Source organism: Mustela nigripes, chromosome 14, assembly GCF_022355385.1.
Source record: "Mustela nigripes isolate SB6536 chromosome 14, MUSNIG.SB6536, whole genome shotgun sequence".
Taxonomy (NCBI): domain Eukaryota; kingdom Metazoa; phylum Chordata; class Mammalia; order Carnivora; family Mustelidae; genus Mustela; species Mustela nigripes.
In genome coordinates, this window is record NC_081570.1 from 70805845 (window position 1) to 70819686 (window position 13842).

A 13842-nucleotide genomic window follows, 5' to 3' on the forward strand; every position below is an offset into this window, starting at 1 on the left:
ATTAATAAAACATGCTATCTTCATGCTTTAAAATTTTTGACAGTCTAGTGGATGCTTAATGCAATCCATGGTTTGAATTTTAATTGCCCAAATTATCCTTAAAGTTGATCATGTTTTAATAATTTCATGGACTCCATTTTGGTAACTTTTTGAAAGTACCTTTTCAAATGTATTTTTAGAGTTGCTTGTACTTTGTTTCTGTTTAGTATGTTTTTTTTTTAATTCCCTGGAGGTATTTCTTTGATGCTTATGCTATGCTGCAAGTATCCTCCCCTACTCTCTGTCTTGTCTATAGTCTGTTTTGCTGAATGCCTTAAGTATTCCATATCCTTATTTTTTTCCATATTCTCTTGTTAGGTCTTAGACTGAGAATAGTATATCAGAATCTCCTATTATTAGTGTGTTACTATTTATCCTTGCATCTCCTGTGGTTTCTGATTTACTTAGATTTCTCTGTTATTTGGGAAAATGTTCTAATTTGAATACTAGGATCACTTGCACTTTTTTGACTCATTTAGTGCTTTTTTTTTTTTTTTGCCTGAATTCTCCTTTATTGCATATCAAGATATGCTTTCTTTTATATACATTTATTTGGCATACCCTCATCTTCCCTCCCCACTTTTTTCCCAGCCTTTCTGAATTGCTTTATTTTAGGTATGTCTTTTTTTTTTTTTAAGATATTTATTTATTTATTTATTTATTTATTTATTTGAGAGAGAGAGCACAGAATGAGAGAAGCAGAGCAACAGAGAGAAAAGAGAGAGCATGAGTTGGGGTGAGGGACAAAGGGAGAGAGACAAGCAGATGCCCCACTGAGCAGGGAACCCAGTGCAGGGCTTGATTCCAGGACCCTGAGATCATGACCGGATGCAGAGGAAAATGCTTAACTGACTAAAACACCCAGGCGCCCCAGGTATGTCTTATATGTACAGCCTAGAAGAGTTGGGTTTTACTTTGTGAGACAGTCTGAAAATATTTTTCATTTAGTAGGTGAGTTATGTCTACTTATATTATTGACAGGACTGATGTGTTTGTCTGGAGATTTGTCATTTTATTTTATGTTACTATGAGTTACTATGTAGTTTATTTGTACTTTTCTCCCCCTCCTCTTTTTTTTTTTTAGAAAGGTTGTATTTTTGTTCTAGTGTTTATCTTTACACTAATACATTGATGGCTAGTATTCTTTAGTGCCCTCCTTTTTCCTTTTTTAAAAATGTATGCTTCTGCTTTTGATTTGTTACCTCAAATTATTCACTGACTCCTGTTATATTCAGGGCAATCAAAAAAATCTCCTTTCTTCTCTCATGTATTTTTAGTTCTGTTATTTCTACTGTATCAGAGAATATCACATTTATATACCATACTTCTAGTCTTATGCCCTCACCTTTTCTTTTAGTCGCAGATTGTAGTTAAATATATTAAATACTTACTGCAGAAGATTTTTCAATCATCTCTTGGTTGGATTAAGCTCAATTTTAAAAAGCACCTCACTGTAATATTCTCTTCTTCCACATTTAAAATTTTGAGCAGAGTTAAGTAAACTAGGGCCTGAAGACTGTTTTGTAAAGGCCTTGAACCTAAGTGTGCTTTCTACATTTTTTTAAAAAAGGTCTTATTTATTTATTTGACAGAGATCACAAGTAGACAGAGAGGCAGGCAGAGGGGGAGGGAAGCAGATTCCCCAGTGAACAGAAAGCCTGACAAGGGACTTGATCCTAGGACCCTGAAATCATGACATGAGCCGAAGTCAGAGGCTTAGCCCACTGAGCCACCCAGGTGCCCTGTTTCCTACACTTCTAAGGAATTGAGAAGAAAAAGAAAAACCAGGACAGAGACCATATGTAGCCTACAAACCCTAAATTACTTAGTCTCTGGCCCTTTACAAAATGTATTAATCCTTGCTGTAGAATTTTGATACCTGAAGGATAGCTTGATTGGGTATTACATCCTTAGCTTACATCTTTTTTCCTCTCAATTTCTTTGAAATATTGCTCTACTGATATCTTTTTTTATATGTTACTAATAAGTGTGGTGACTGGTTTTCTTTTCTTTGTAAACTAGCTTGTGTAGATTTGTCTGGAAGGCCAGAGGTTTCCTTTAATGTGTACTAGTTTTACCAGACTGTATCTCAATTGAGAATTCTAGATCAGGTTTTTCTGTGTACACAGTGGATTCTTGCAGTGTGAAAATCAGGACTTCTTTATACCAGGAATGTTTTAAAATTATAATTTCAGGGGTGCCTGGGTGGCTCAGTGGGTTAAGCCTCTGCTTTCGGCTCAGGTCATGATCTCAGGGTCCTGGGATCGAGCCCCACATCGGGCTCTCTGCTCAGCAGGGAGCCTGCTTCCCCATCTCTGCCTGCCTCTCTGCCTACTTGTGATCTCTCTGTCAAATAAATAAGTAAAAAACTTTTAAAAAGTAAAAGTAAACAAAATTGTAATTTCAGAAAACAATTCAAATAGCAGATCCATTCTGTTGTTTTGTTTTCTTTTTTACCTTTTATATATGTTACTTTCTCTAAATAACATATTAGATATAAATAAAAATAGTAAAATAGATATATTTTACTAAAATAGGAAAACAGACATATTTTACTAATTTTTGTGTTTCATATTCTTTTCTCTTTTTATTTGTATTCTCCACTATCCTTTTCTTTTTGGCCATATTTTTTTCCTTTATTAGATACTAATTTATTCATTCCTGAGACAATTTTGTTTTTCCTTTCATTTCTTTTTTCAGTTCAGCCAACTTTCACATCTTCCTCTTGTTTTTCCTATTTTATTCTGAGTTTTAAAATTTCTGATTTATTTTGTTTGTTGGTATCTGCAAATGCTTGCTTAATTATGTTTAATCTATATTGGAACTATTGTTAAGTCTTTCTCTATTTCATGGCTGCCTATTTTGTTATGTTTTAGTTCTCTGTTTTGAGGGTTTTAAAAAATAAATCTGTGTGAAAGCTAGATTATTTTGAGATATTGTTTATGTTTATTTGTGTTGGATTTTTCCTGTAAGTAATAACAGGTGTTCTTACAGAGGACAGGGAATGCTGTTTGGTGGTTTCTTTTGCTTCTTAGATCAGGAGCTCCCTCTTCTGTTGCTGTAGTGAAGTGCAGCAATTTATTTTTAAACGGGGTCTTTTTTTGTCTATTTTCGTTGAATTCTCTTCTACTATTTAATTCAGCAGAGCTATCTTGGCCACTTTCTTTTACCACTTGGCCCTGAATAAACACCCTCTTCCAATTATTTTCCTCTCTCCTAGAATCTGTCTTCCCATAATTAGCACCTCTGGCCCCCTATATTTTATAAACCCTTTCTTCTGGCCTCCTCATCAAGTGCTCTGATTTAAAAGATCTTATCCTTACTCTCAGTATTTCTTCTGCACATGGGGTCCTCTCCTTCAAGACTAAATCATGTTTATTGTGTTATCTTTGTATAATAGTCACTAATGCAGAGTCCCATCTGCTTGTAGGTGTGGGCTCCTGAGCGCACTCTCCTCATCTAGGGTGTTTATTTCCCCATGTATATGTAAAGTAAAGTATGTGTATATTAAAGGAGTCTGTGTCCTACTTATGCTATAGACATAAATTATGGGTAATTTTATTTGCTTTCCTTTTATAGTAATTGGGAAGATATATGGAAAGATTGTAATTTAGGTGGTTGCCATTATTTTATTAGAATCTGAGCTTAACCTTAAAAACTAGAAAAAGAACAATAAAACAAAGGAGGAGTAAGGGCTTAATGAAGATAGGAGAAACTAAGAAGTTAGAGAAATGAAAAACCTAGCAGAAAGAACTGAAAACAACTCAAGATCTATGACATGCTAGTGGGAGAAACATCAACATTGGTATGGCTTAAGGTACTTTATCATAAAAGGGTGGTAACACAAAAGTTAGGAAAGGTGAAGGTGATACAAACACAAATACAGAGCAGATAAAGGATATGAGAATAAAATATTTCCTAAAATTTGAAAATGTAATACATTTCCTAATTTTCAAAGTAGAATATAAATGATCAAAGTTGACCCAATTTTTAAAAAAAATAAGTAGTCGTCTTAGAAAAATTTTAAAGTTATAAGTAACTAAGAAATCTTGGAAGGAAATCATGTTTAGGAAGGATTAATGGATTCCTTTTTTTTCACTCTTACTTTTAAATGAAGTGCCTGTGTATAATGTCCAAGGAATAGTGGAGAAACTGGAGCACAAGAGATAATCTATAGTTACAAATACAGATTTGGGAGTTTGTCACCATATCAGTTAAAAAAAAAAAAAAAAGCATTGCTGTGGTGAATTATCAAATACTTACAAATAGGTTAAAAGTAATGTGTTATCCTATCAGATCCTACTGATTTTCATGTTTGCTTACAGATAGATAAAAAAGAGTGTATCACCCTACCAGATCTTATTGATTTTCCTTCACTTCCTTGTCAACCTGCTCTTTCTCCAGGAATAATTGATATATCTTTATTACAGATTGAAAGTAAGTATGTTGACACTGTAAGTACAGATGATTCTGTGAGGTGAAGTTAAATATTAATGGAAAATTATTGCCTACTGGCTTGAGAGATTCAATTTGGGAAGATAAAGTTCTAGAGATAGGTGGTGGTGATGGTTGCAAAGCATCATGAATGTACATAATGCCACTGAACCGTACATTTAAAAGTAGTTAAAACTGTTGATGTGTATTTTACCACAAAAATGTTATTTTAAAGTATGTGAATGATATGTTTTTACTGCATATGTTTAACAATCACTAATGTTACTTGGGCTTTTAAAAATATACATTTTGGGGGGCACCTGGGTGGCTCAGTCTGTTAAGCATCTGACTCGTGATTTCCACTGAGGACATGATCTCAGGGTTGTGAGAGTGAGCCCACATTGGGATCTGTGTTCAGTGCAGAGTCTGCTTAAGATTTTTCTCTCTTCCTCCCTCTGCTCACACACACACACACACTCTCTCTCAAAAATTAATGAGATTTTTATATATAAAAATACATCAAGAACAGCAAGTCTAGGTCAAAGATAAATTTACCGGGGCGCCTGGGTGGCTCAGTGGGTTAAGCCGCTGCCTTCGGCTCAGGTCATGATCTCAGGGTCCTGGGATCGAGTCCCGCATCGGGCTCTCTGCTCAGCAGGGAACCTGCTTCCTTCTCTCTCTTTCTGCCTGCCTCTCAGTGTACTTGTAATTACTCTCTGTCAAATAAATAAATAAAATCTTTAAAAAAAGATAAATTTACCAAAAGAATTAAACCAAGATGCATAATTACTTCAACTTTACCTAATTTCTACACATATATGTAAATGTAGAAGAGACATACTATATTCTTTACATATCTGAAAATCCCCTCATTGTGTTCCTGTTAGAAACTGAAATGACTCCTCAGTATTTTCCATGGTGGCAATTGCAACAAAAACAAAAACAAAAAAACAGACTTTTGGGTAAAATTTACTCTTGCTATTTTAAGTACTCTTGAGTTTTACACCTAAAAGGTTATTACCTTTTAGGAGAGAAGATTATTGAACAGATGAAACAAGTAAAAGAAGAAAGAAGATATCTGGAGAGAATTAGAGAAGAACTTCTAAAAAAAGTCGAAAAGCTATGTGAACAGAGCAAATTGAAGCGATATCATGGTAAAGTTTATTACACCTTTTATCACTCTATATTTTATCATTAACATGCTTTACAGAAATTTTTTAAATTTAAGTTCAAATATTTTTTATAATTGGCATTCATTTATTCATTATTGTCTACTGAATTTAGCCACTGTTCTAGGGGCTGAGGAAATAATAAGCAGACACAATTTTGACTCTGCCCTCAAAGAGCTTATAGTCCAGTGAGGAAATGATAATCAGGAAAACAATGATGCATCCTGATGATGCTATGATAAAGGAATTACATAATTGTACACCTAGAAGTACAGAGGAAAATCACCCAAATAAGATGGGAGAGATCAAGAAAGGCTTCCAGGAAAAGTGTTAAGGATGCTAGAATCTGAAATGTGCCTCCTCTTGCCTATAGGCCTTCAGAAATGTTTTTCCCTCTGCCAGCTACATCTTCTTTTCCTTCTATCTACCCTCATCCCAGGTCACCTGGCTTTTTCCTACTAATCATTCAATCTCAGCTTTAAGTATCAGTTACTCTAGAATCTCAGGATTCATATTCTAGAATACTCTAGAATCAGTTACTCTAGCAATCTCAGGATCTTAGTCTTCCCTACATGGTTAATTTTGTGGTATATGTCTATCTGCTTTGAGTAAATGAACGAATGAGAAAAATTAGGTAGAAAAATAGCTTGTTTTCTTGCAACAGAATTAGAAACAAGTATTATTGGGACTGGTAGAAATGGAAAAATGAGACAGAATGGAGAAAGTATAGAATAATGGGTTGAGAGATGTTGAAGGATTTGAAAGGACTACATTTTGAGTTGTATTTGAGGATTGTATGAATAAAAGGTATATATGGAATTAACTGGTTTTAGGATCCTCAATTTACAGCAAAACTATTTCTTTAGTACTATAACTGACTAAAAGTTACAATGTCAGAGATACTTCTGCAGGCTCCATCTCATAATAAGTGTTACTCTGGAAATGGTGGCAATGACTCAGCTTTGTTGTATTGTTCAAAGTGACTTTATCAGACAAATTTGAGTAATGGACTAAAAATCTTAGGACCAAGATTCTAATGCCAGATCTATCTTTTACTTATTTCTTCTCTTCGTGCCTCCCTTTTTCTGTTTATAAAATGAGAATGATCATTCACTTTCTATTTCAACAGGAATGTTTCAAGATAGAAGGCCATGTATCAGCCATCAAATATTTATTGAGGTTATGTGCCTCAATTCCCTGCATTGTTTTAAATGTTGAGGGTACACCAGCAAACAAGATAAACAAGGCCCTGCTCCTAAGGAGCTTGCTTCTAAATGGGAAGAGACAGAGAGTGAACAAATAAGACAGTATGAGCTATTGAGCAGAGCTCAGAAGTCAGTTAAAAGAGCATAGTAAAGGGTGATGGCACAGTAGAGCTGCTTGAGCTAGGGTTTTCAAGGAAGGCATCACTGAGGTGGTGTCATAAAGATATGATTATAAGGAGGCAGGAAGATAAGAAAATAGGTGAGGGGGAAAGTCTGAACAGAAGGAACACTAAAATGTCAAGGTACAGCGATGGAAACGAGCTTTGCAGTAGTAAGGACCTGAAATGAGGCAAGTGTGGCTGGAACGAAATACAGAGTAATGTAGAGGAAAATAAAATCAAGATGTCAGCAAGGAACAGATAGTCTCATTCAAGAAATCTAGATTTTATTCTAAGTAAGGTGGGAAGCCATTGGAGGATTTTTAAGCCAGAGGTTTATAGGATTTAAAAAATATTTTTAAAAGATCAGAATGACTGCTAATTGGAATAGCCTGTTCTGTTACAGGGGCAAGAATGGAAGCAGAGAGACCAGTTAGAAACTAATGGACTTTCAAAAGATGATAGTGGGGGTGCCTGGATGGCTCAGTCCATTAAGCATCTGACTCTTGATTTCAGCTCAGGTCATGATCTCAGAGATTGAGCCCCATGTTTTTGGCTCTGCGCTCGCAGGGAGTCTGCTTCAGATTCTCCCTCTCCCTCTGAGCACACATATATATATGCATGCTCTCTCTCAAGATAAATCCTAAAAAAAGATGATAGTGGATTAACTAGGGACATAGCTTTGAAGAAGGTAGAATGTGCCAGATGCTGGAAGTATTTTGGCAATAGTATCAATAGAACTTGCTGAAGGACTGGGTATAAGGCATGAGGGAAATAAAACTCTTGAATTTTAATCAAATCTCCTTATAGACTTTTTAAATTGGTGTTTCATTTCTTTGATAATCTTTTAAAAATAAACCCATATTTTGATATAATAGCATGCCATTTGTGTTCCTGTTAAGTTTGTATTTAGAATCTCCTTGGTGTCAAAGTGAGAGCCTAAACTGGCAGTATTAAGTTTCTAATTTTCTCAACTAAGGGGCTCAGATTTAAGAAATTCCTGCCCTATATAAGTTTTGGTAATATATTTGGAATAATTTTAATAAGTGATGAATCAGAATCAGCTTACTTTATAAAACATAAGTCATTTTGGAGGGCTGAAAAAACAGTATGCCTTTCTCTGGAAAAAAGTGATCAAAATAAATACACACGTTTTGCTATAGGTGGTATTTTCAATGAAGATTTTTCAGAAGTAATTACAAATTTAAAGAACTTCGTTTGGTTCCTGTGTTTATCACTACTATATTTGTAAGGCAAATCCTTTTATTATCTAATAAACATTTCAATCTTTGCTTTAATTTCCTCAACATATGAGGGAAGAAGGTTAGGGGAGTAGAAGGGTTTAAATTAACTCTAGGGTCCTTTCCAGATGGAAAAGTTTAATCCTTTAGTCAGACTTACACTATAATCTGCTTTTTTATAGCCTGTGATGGTTGGAAGAAAAAATATTTGGAAACAAAGAAAATCACAGCATCACTAGAGGAAGTTTTAACAAAACTTAGAGAAGATTTGGAACTTTACTATAAAAAACTGCTCATGCAACTTGAATCCAGGGAGATCAAGATGAGACCAAAGAATTTGGCAAACATCACAGACTCTAAGGTACTTATTACTAAATGTGTTCATATTATGTTAGAGACGTTCTACTCAAAATACGTGGTTTATCACTGTTAGTATTATCATATGTAGGATGCTTTGGGCTACAGGTAACAAAACCTTGACTTAACCTGGCTTCAACAATAAGAAAATTTATGATCTCCTGTAATGGGTGCTGAGAAAATACCATCAGCAGCTTAATGATGTCTTTAAAGGGCTAGGTGCTTCCAGTAGTTCTCCCCTATTATTTTCATTATAAGACTGCTTTTCCTCATGGTACCAGTAGAGTTTCCAATAGCTAGTAGGACTATATGCCTCCCCAAAAAGAATATATAAAACTTTTCCTTTAGCCCAGTGGGGGTTAAACCAGGTTGAACCTGGATTAATAGTAGTTATCAGGGAGTACTCTGTGTTTATTCAGACTACTTAGGATCTACTTCGGTACCTGGGGATAGGGTCACTTTCTTTGAATCCGTGGGAAAGAGATGAATACCTGATGCAATATGGCAGGGGTCAAAAGTCTGCACTACATTCCTTTTCTTTAGCTGGGGACTAGTTAATAACACCCACAGAATATAAAGGTATTGGTATATTAAGAAAATTATTGAATTATATTTTGATTTTTTTCTTGAGATAGTATTGAACCTTGATAGATCAGAGACATGAAGTTCACTTTTTAATTGAGTTATTATGTATATAAACAAATAAATTCAAGGCCATTTATCAATTTTTGTTGGTTGACCAAAAAAGATTGCATGTTAATTATGATTAAGAGTATGGATTTGACTTTAGACATGATGAAATACTGAAAGTTTGCTATTTTATTTTTTCCCAGTCTTATTGAGATATAATTGGCATATAACATTAGGATAAAGTGATATATGTATATATTATAAAATGATTCACACAGTAAGTTTAATTATAAACTATTTTTCCTGTGATGAGAGCTTTTAAGGTCTATTCTCTAAGAAACTTTCAAATATACAATACAGTATTGGGTGTTTTTTTTTTTTCAAGATTTTATTTATTTATTTGACAGAGATCACAAGTAGGCAGAGAGGCAGGCAGAGAGAGAGGGAGGGAGCAGACTCCCTGCTGAGCAGAGAGCCTGATGCAGGGCTTGATCCTAGGACCCTGAGATCATGACCTGAGACGACGCAGAGGCTTTAACCCACTGAGCCACCCAGGTGCCCCTGCAATACAGTATTGTTAACTATAGTTATCATGCTGGGCATTATATCCTCAGAATTTCACCCATTTCCCCTGATTCTCTACCAACCCATCCCCGGAATCTGTTCTGTTTCTATGAGTAAAAGTTTACCATTTTAGATAAACCTAATGTAAAACTCAAATGAGCTCAAGTAATCCATTTTAGCAGATACTTTTTATTTTGCATAGCTGATTTTTTGTTTTATCAATTTTTTTTCACACTGACAGCTTAAAATTTTTAATAGTTTTTGTGGACTACTATACTTCAAAACCTTTCTAAACAAAAATAACCAGAAAGTCTTCTTATATAAAATATAGTATTTCATTATTAAATATTTTAAAGAAATAGTAATCTGATTCAACTAATAAAGTATACTGACAATTTCAAAAGCCTAGTATCTTAAACCTAGTATATTCCTTTTGTAGTAATAGTTTTTGTAGTAATAGTTCTTGCCTTTGTGGTGCAATTTGTACAGATATCTACTTATTTTTATAAAACATGAATAAAGGTGGTAGAACAGAAGGGAATGTGGTCCTTAAGACATAAGAAATTTACTCCAAGCAATGAGTTTATTTTATGCAATAGGTTATGATTTGCCTTTTTGGAATTATCACTTCATAGTTTACAAGGCAATAAAAATAGATGTTTTACTAAATAAGGGTGTCTATATGTATTTCACACAGAATTACCTCATCATCCAGATCACCGAAGTACAGCACGCAATTGACCAACTTAAGAGAAAACTGGATACTGACAAAATGAAACTTATAATAGAAGTTAAGGTAATTTGCATTTCTCCTAATCAGGTAACATTTATCTTGAAATAAATTGTTTTAGTGTTTTACTTTTGGGCATCAAAATTTAATTTAGTGTAAGGATAGCAAAGGATTGTCTTAAAATTATTATCTTAACAACCAAGAGTATGAGTTAGAAAAATGCAGGAATTGAACCCTGTGTAAAGGTGTAAAGGTTATAACAAGGCCAAAGTAAAATTAGTAGAATTTCACTAAGAATTAAAGGAAAAGGACCTTCTGAATCAGTGCAGAGTCTTAATAGTTTAAAAGTAATTTTCATATATTGAAATAAATAAATAAGTCTGACAAACCATTGAACGCCATTTAATTTTTAGTTTTTTACCTGTTCTGGGAGTAATTATGCTCTGATTATTTTCATATACATATAATTATATGAAAGCTCTAAGTTCACTTTATCAAAAATAGATCTAGAATCAGAACTGTCCAATTAGAACTTTCTGCAATGATGGAAATGTTCTGTATCTGCACTAATACAGCAACCAGTAGCCACGTGAGGATATTGAGCACTTCGAAGGGTAGCTTGTTGTGTAACTAAGGAATTGATTATTAAATTTTATGTAATATAATATAAATTTTATGTAATATATAATATATAATGTATATATAATATATTATGTAATATTTATGTAATATATAATATATATTTATGCAATATATAATATAAATTTTATGTAAATTTTATGTAATATAAGTAGCTACACATGGCAGGTAGCTACTGTACTGAATAGTGCAGGTCTAGATTCTTTTCACTAGCAGTGTTAGTTAGGCATCTCTCAATTTTAGAAGGGTAAGATGAAAGTTCATTTTTGAAAGGTGATTCTTTTTATAGATGAGAAAGCAAGCAGTCTCAGATTTACGCACATTGAAAGCTGAACTGGCACAGAAGAAAATTAACACATCTTTACAGTCTCCATTAGGTATGTTAATTTATAACTTGTCAAAAAATTTAACCATTGTTCTCCTTGGCGCAGTAATTTATATAAATCATAAGTTTTATATATTTTCACTTTTCATGCAGGTTTTACAAAGTGTTTCAGGAAATATTAGATGTAAAAAAGCAAAATGGTGCCTATTTGGTTATTTTTGAAGCTTTTAAATATTACATATTTTATAGTACTATATAATTTTCTCTTTTAAATAGAGACAGTTTGTTCATTGTATTTTAATTAAAAGCAATCTGGGAATATAAAATAGGGATATTGAACTTACATCCAGGCTATGATACAGATTAGTATCTAAGAATTTAAAAGTTTAGAAATACAGACAGTATTAATTTAGCTAATACTATGGAAAATGGTTGGGTTTTCTCTGTGATAAATAACTGAGTAAATAGAAAATGAAGTAGTCTCAATAACAGACAACTGGATCATCATTTATTCCAATTTGAAGGCAGGGAGACTATACAGGGAAGGCAGATTTATGTAAAACCAGAATTCAAGGAAGCAAATTTTTAATGTGTTTATAGGAACTAATATAAGTGTAACACAATATTCTTAATTACCCTGAAGAAAACAGAGACCTCTGTACATTTAGAAAAATTTTAATTGTGCAGAGAAAATAATTGAGAAACCAATGTCCTTAGAAAATTAAAAATAAAATGCCAATTGAAACTAGCGAGGAAATAAATTATAGATGTTCATAAATGAAGAAATAATAACTAGAAGGGTAAATAAAGTTTCTGCTATAACTTCATAAAAATAGTTTCAGTGAAAAATACTAATTCAAAATATTACTTATTTTAATCCTTTTTCCCCCTTTTGGAGACTTGATTAAATTAGTTTAAGTGCATCAGCTTGATGAACCTAAAAGATACTAAATTGCAAGTTTTAAATTTATTGAACAAAAAGTATAGAGCAAAGTGCTTCTCCAAGTCTAGGTTTTTAAAATTTTTATTCTGAGCAAATAATTTCCACTTCCAATTACACGTATTTTTAAAATTAGCATAATAAAATCCTAAAAAGTTTTTCCTAATTATAGTGTTAAACATAAAAGAGTAATATAGTAAGTTGACTTCTTACCTTTGTTTTTAAACAAAGCATTTCTTTATCTGCTTTTAAGTAGAATAACTAAAATATGTGACATGACATTTGTATTCTCTTCAAGAAACTGATTTAAACTGATCATTTTTTCTAAATCTTAATAGTTTGACAGATGTTTATCTGTCACAGCTTTGGTTTTAAGACTTTCCACATGTCTTCAGTTTGCTGTTTGGCTACAGCATCTCCAGAATAGTCAAGACAATTTGCGTGCCACATGCCAATGCCTCGTAAGCCACGCTTTTGTATGTATGCCGCCTTTAAAGAAATGCTCTGAGGGTCGTCATACCACACTTGATGAAAATGGCCAGAAGAATCCTATGAGAATAAATTAAACTGTTTAGTACAATATTAAATCCAATGATTCAAAAAGGATACAATGAAGTAAATAGAAATTTTAGGGCACAGTACATTATGCTTTCATGGTTCTGTATGTGATACTTTCTAGATATGACTGTAGTACTTTCACAACAGCAGAGATTACACAAATGAGCTTCGTAATATAGTCTGTACTATACTTAAAGTCCTTCTCATGCTCTCGTTCCTTCATGTCCTGAGATTTCTTCCTTGGTCTGATCTGATGGTTAGCGACCATCAGAGAGTCACTCATGGAGCTTTTCAAAATACAAATTCCTGGGACCCACATGAAACCTACTTAATCAAAATATTCTAGGGCTGGAACCTAGGACATGTCTTTGTTTTGTGTTTTACTATCCCATTAGGTAATTCTGATGTACAGACATAGTTAAGGAGGATCACTGCTATGGTCCTCTAAAACCAGCTTATGCTTTTTTTTTAATCTACAGTTCCCGAAAATTTGCCTAGTTAGGAGCTCAGGGGATGATTTCGTTTATGATGAATTTGCCAAATAAAAAGGTAATGGGTGGGGAAAATATCTCCTTTAATAGGTCTTACAGAATTAAGAACCATAAACTAGCCTGTAAAGTCCTCCCCAGCATCAACTGCCTCTATCTAGTACTAACACCGTCTCTCTTAGAAGGTAGGTATTCTATTGGATAAGGGATAAAAGAGGAAAGGAACAGAACTAGGCAAAAAGGTTAAGGAAAAGAAGAAAAGATAAGAACTAAAAAATATAATGGCCTGTGATTTAAAATAATTTACTGATTTTTATATAACATCTGGGACACTTTCAAAGGCAGTTCTCAGTAGATACCAGTAA

General features: G+C 33.5%; 2 protein-coding genes across 3 annotated transcripts in view; one reads left to right on the plus strand and one right to left on the minus strand.

The window, feature by feature from the left end:
• SPATA1 (spermatogenesis associated 1) overlaps positions 1-13842 on the plus strand; it is a 58161-nt gene that overhangs the window by 36560 nt on the left and 7759 nt on the right. For both annotated transcript variants that reach the window (XM_059375266.1, XM_059375267.1), the window contains exons 9-13: positions 4365-4476; positions 5502-5627; positions 8429-8607; positions 10495-10593; positions 11456-11543. In XM_059375266.1, coding sequence (XP_059231249.1) covers positions 4365-4476; positions 5502-5627; positions 8429-8607; positions 10495-10593; positions 11456-11543 — 604 coding nt within the window. The remainder of the gene's footprint in view (positions 1-4364; positions 4477-5501; positions 5628-8428; positions 8608-10494; positions 10594-11455; positions 11544-13842) is intronic.
• Positions 12157-13842, minus strand: part of CTBS (chitobiase) — a 40997-nt gene continuing 39311 nt past the window's right edge. Inside the window, exon 8 of the mRNA XM_059375268.1 lies at positions 12157-12980. Within this exon, the coding sequence (XP_059231251.1) occupies positions 12789-12980 (192 nt within the window). The 3' untranslated portion in view covers positions 12157-12788. The remainder of the gene's footprint in view (positions 12981-13842) is intronic.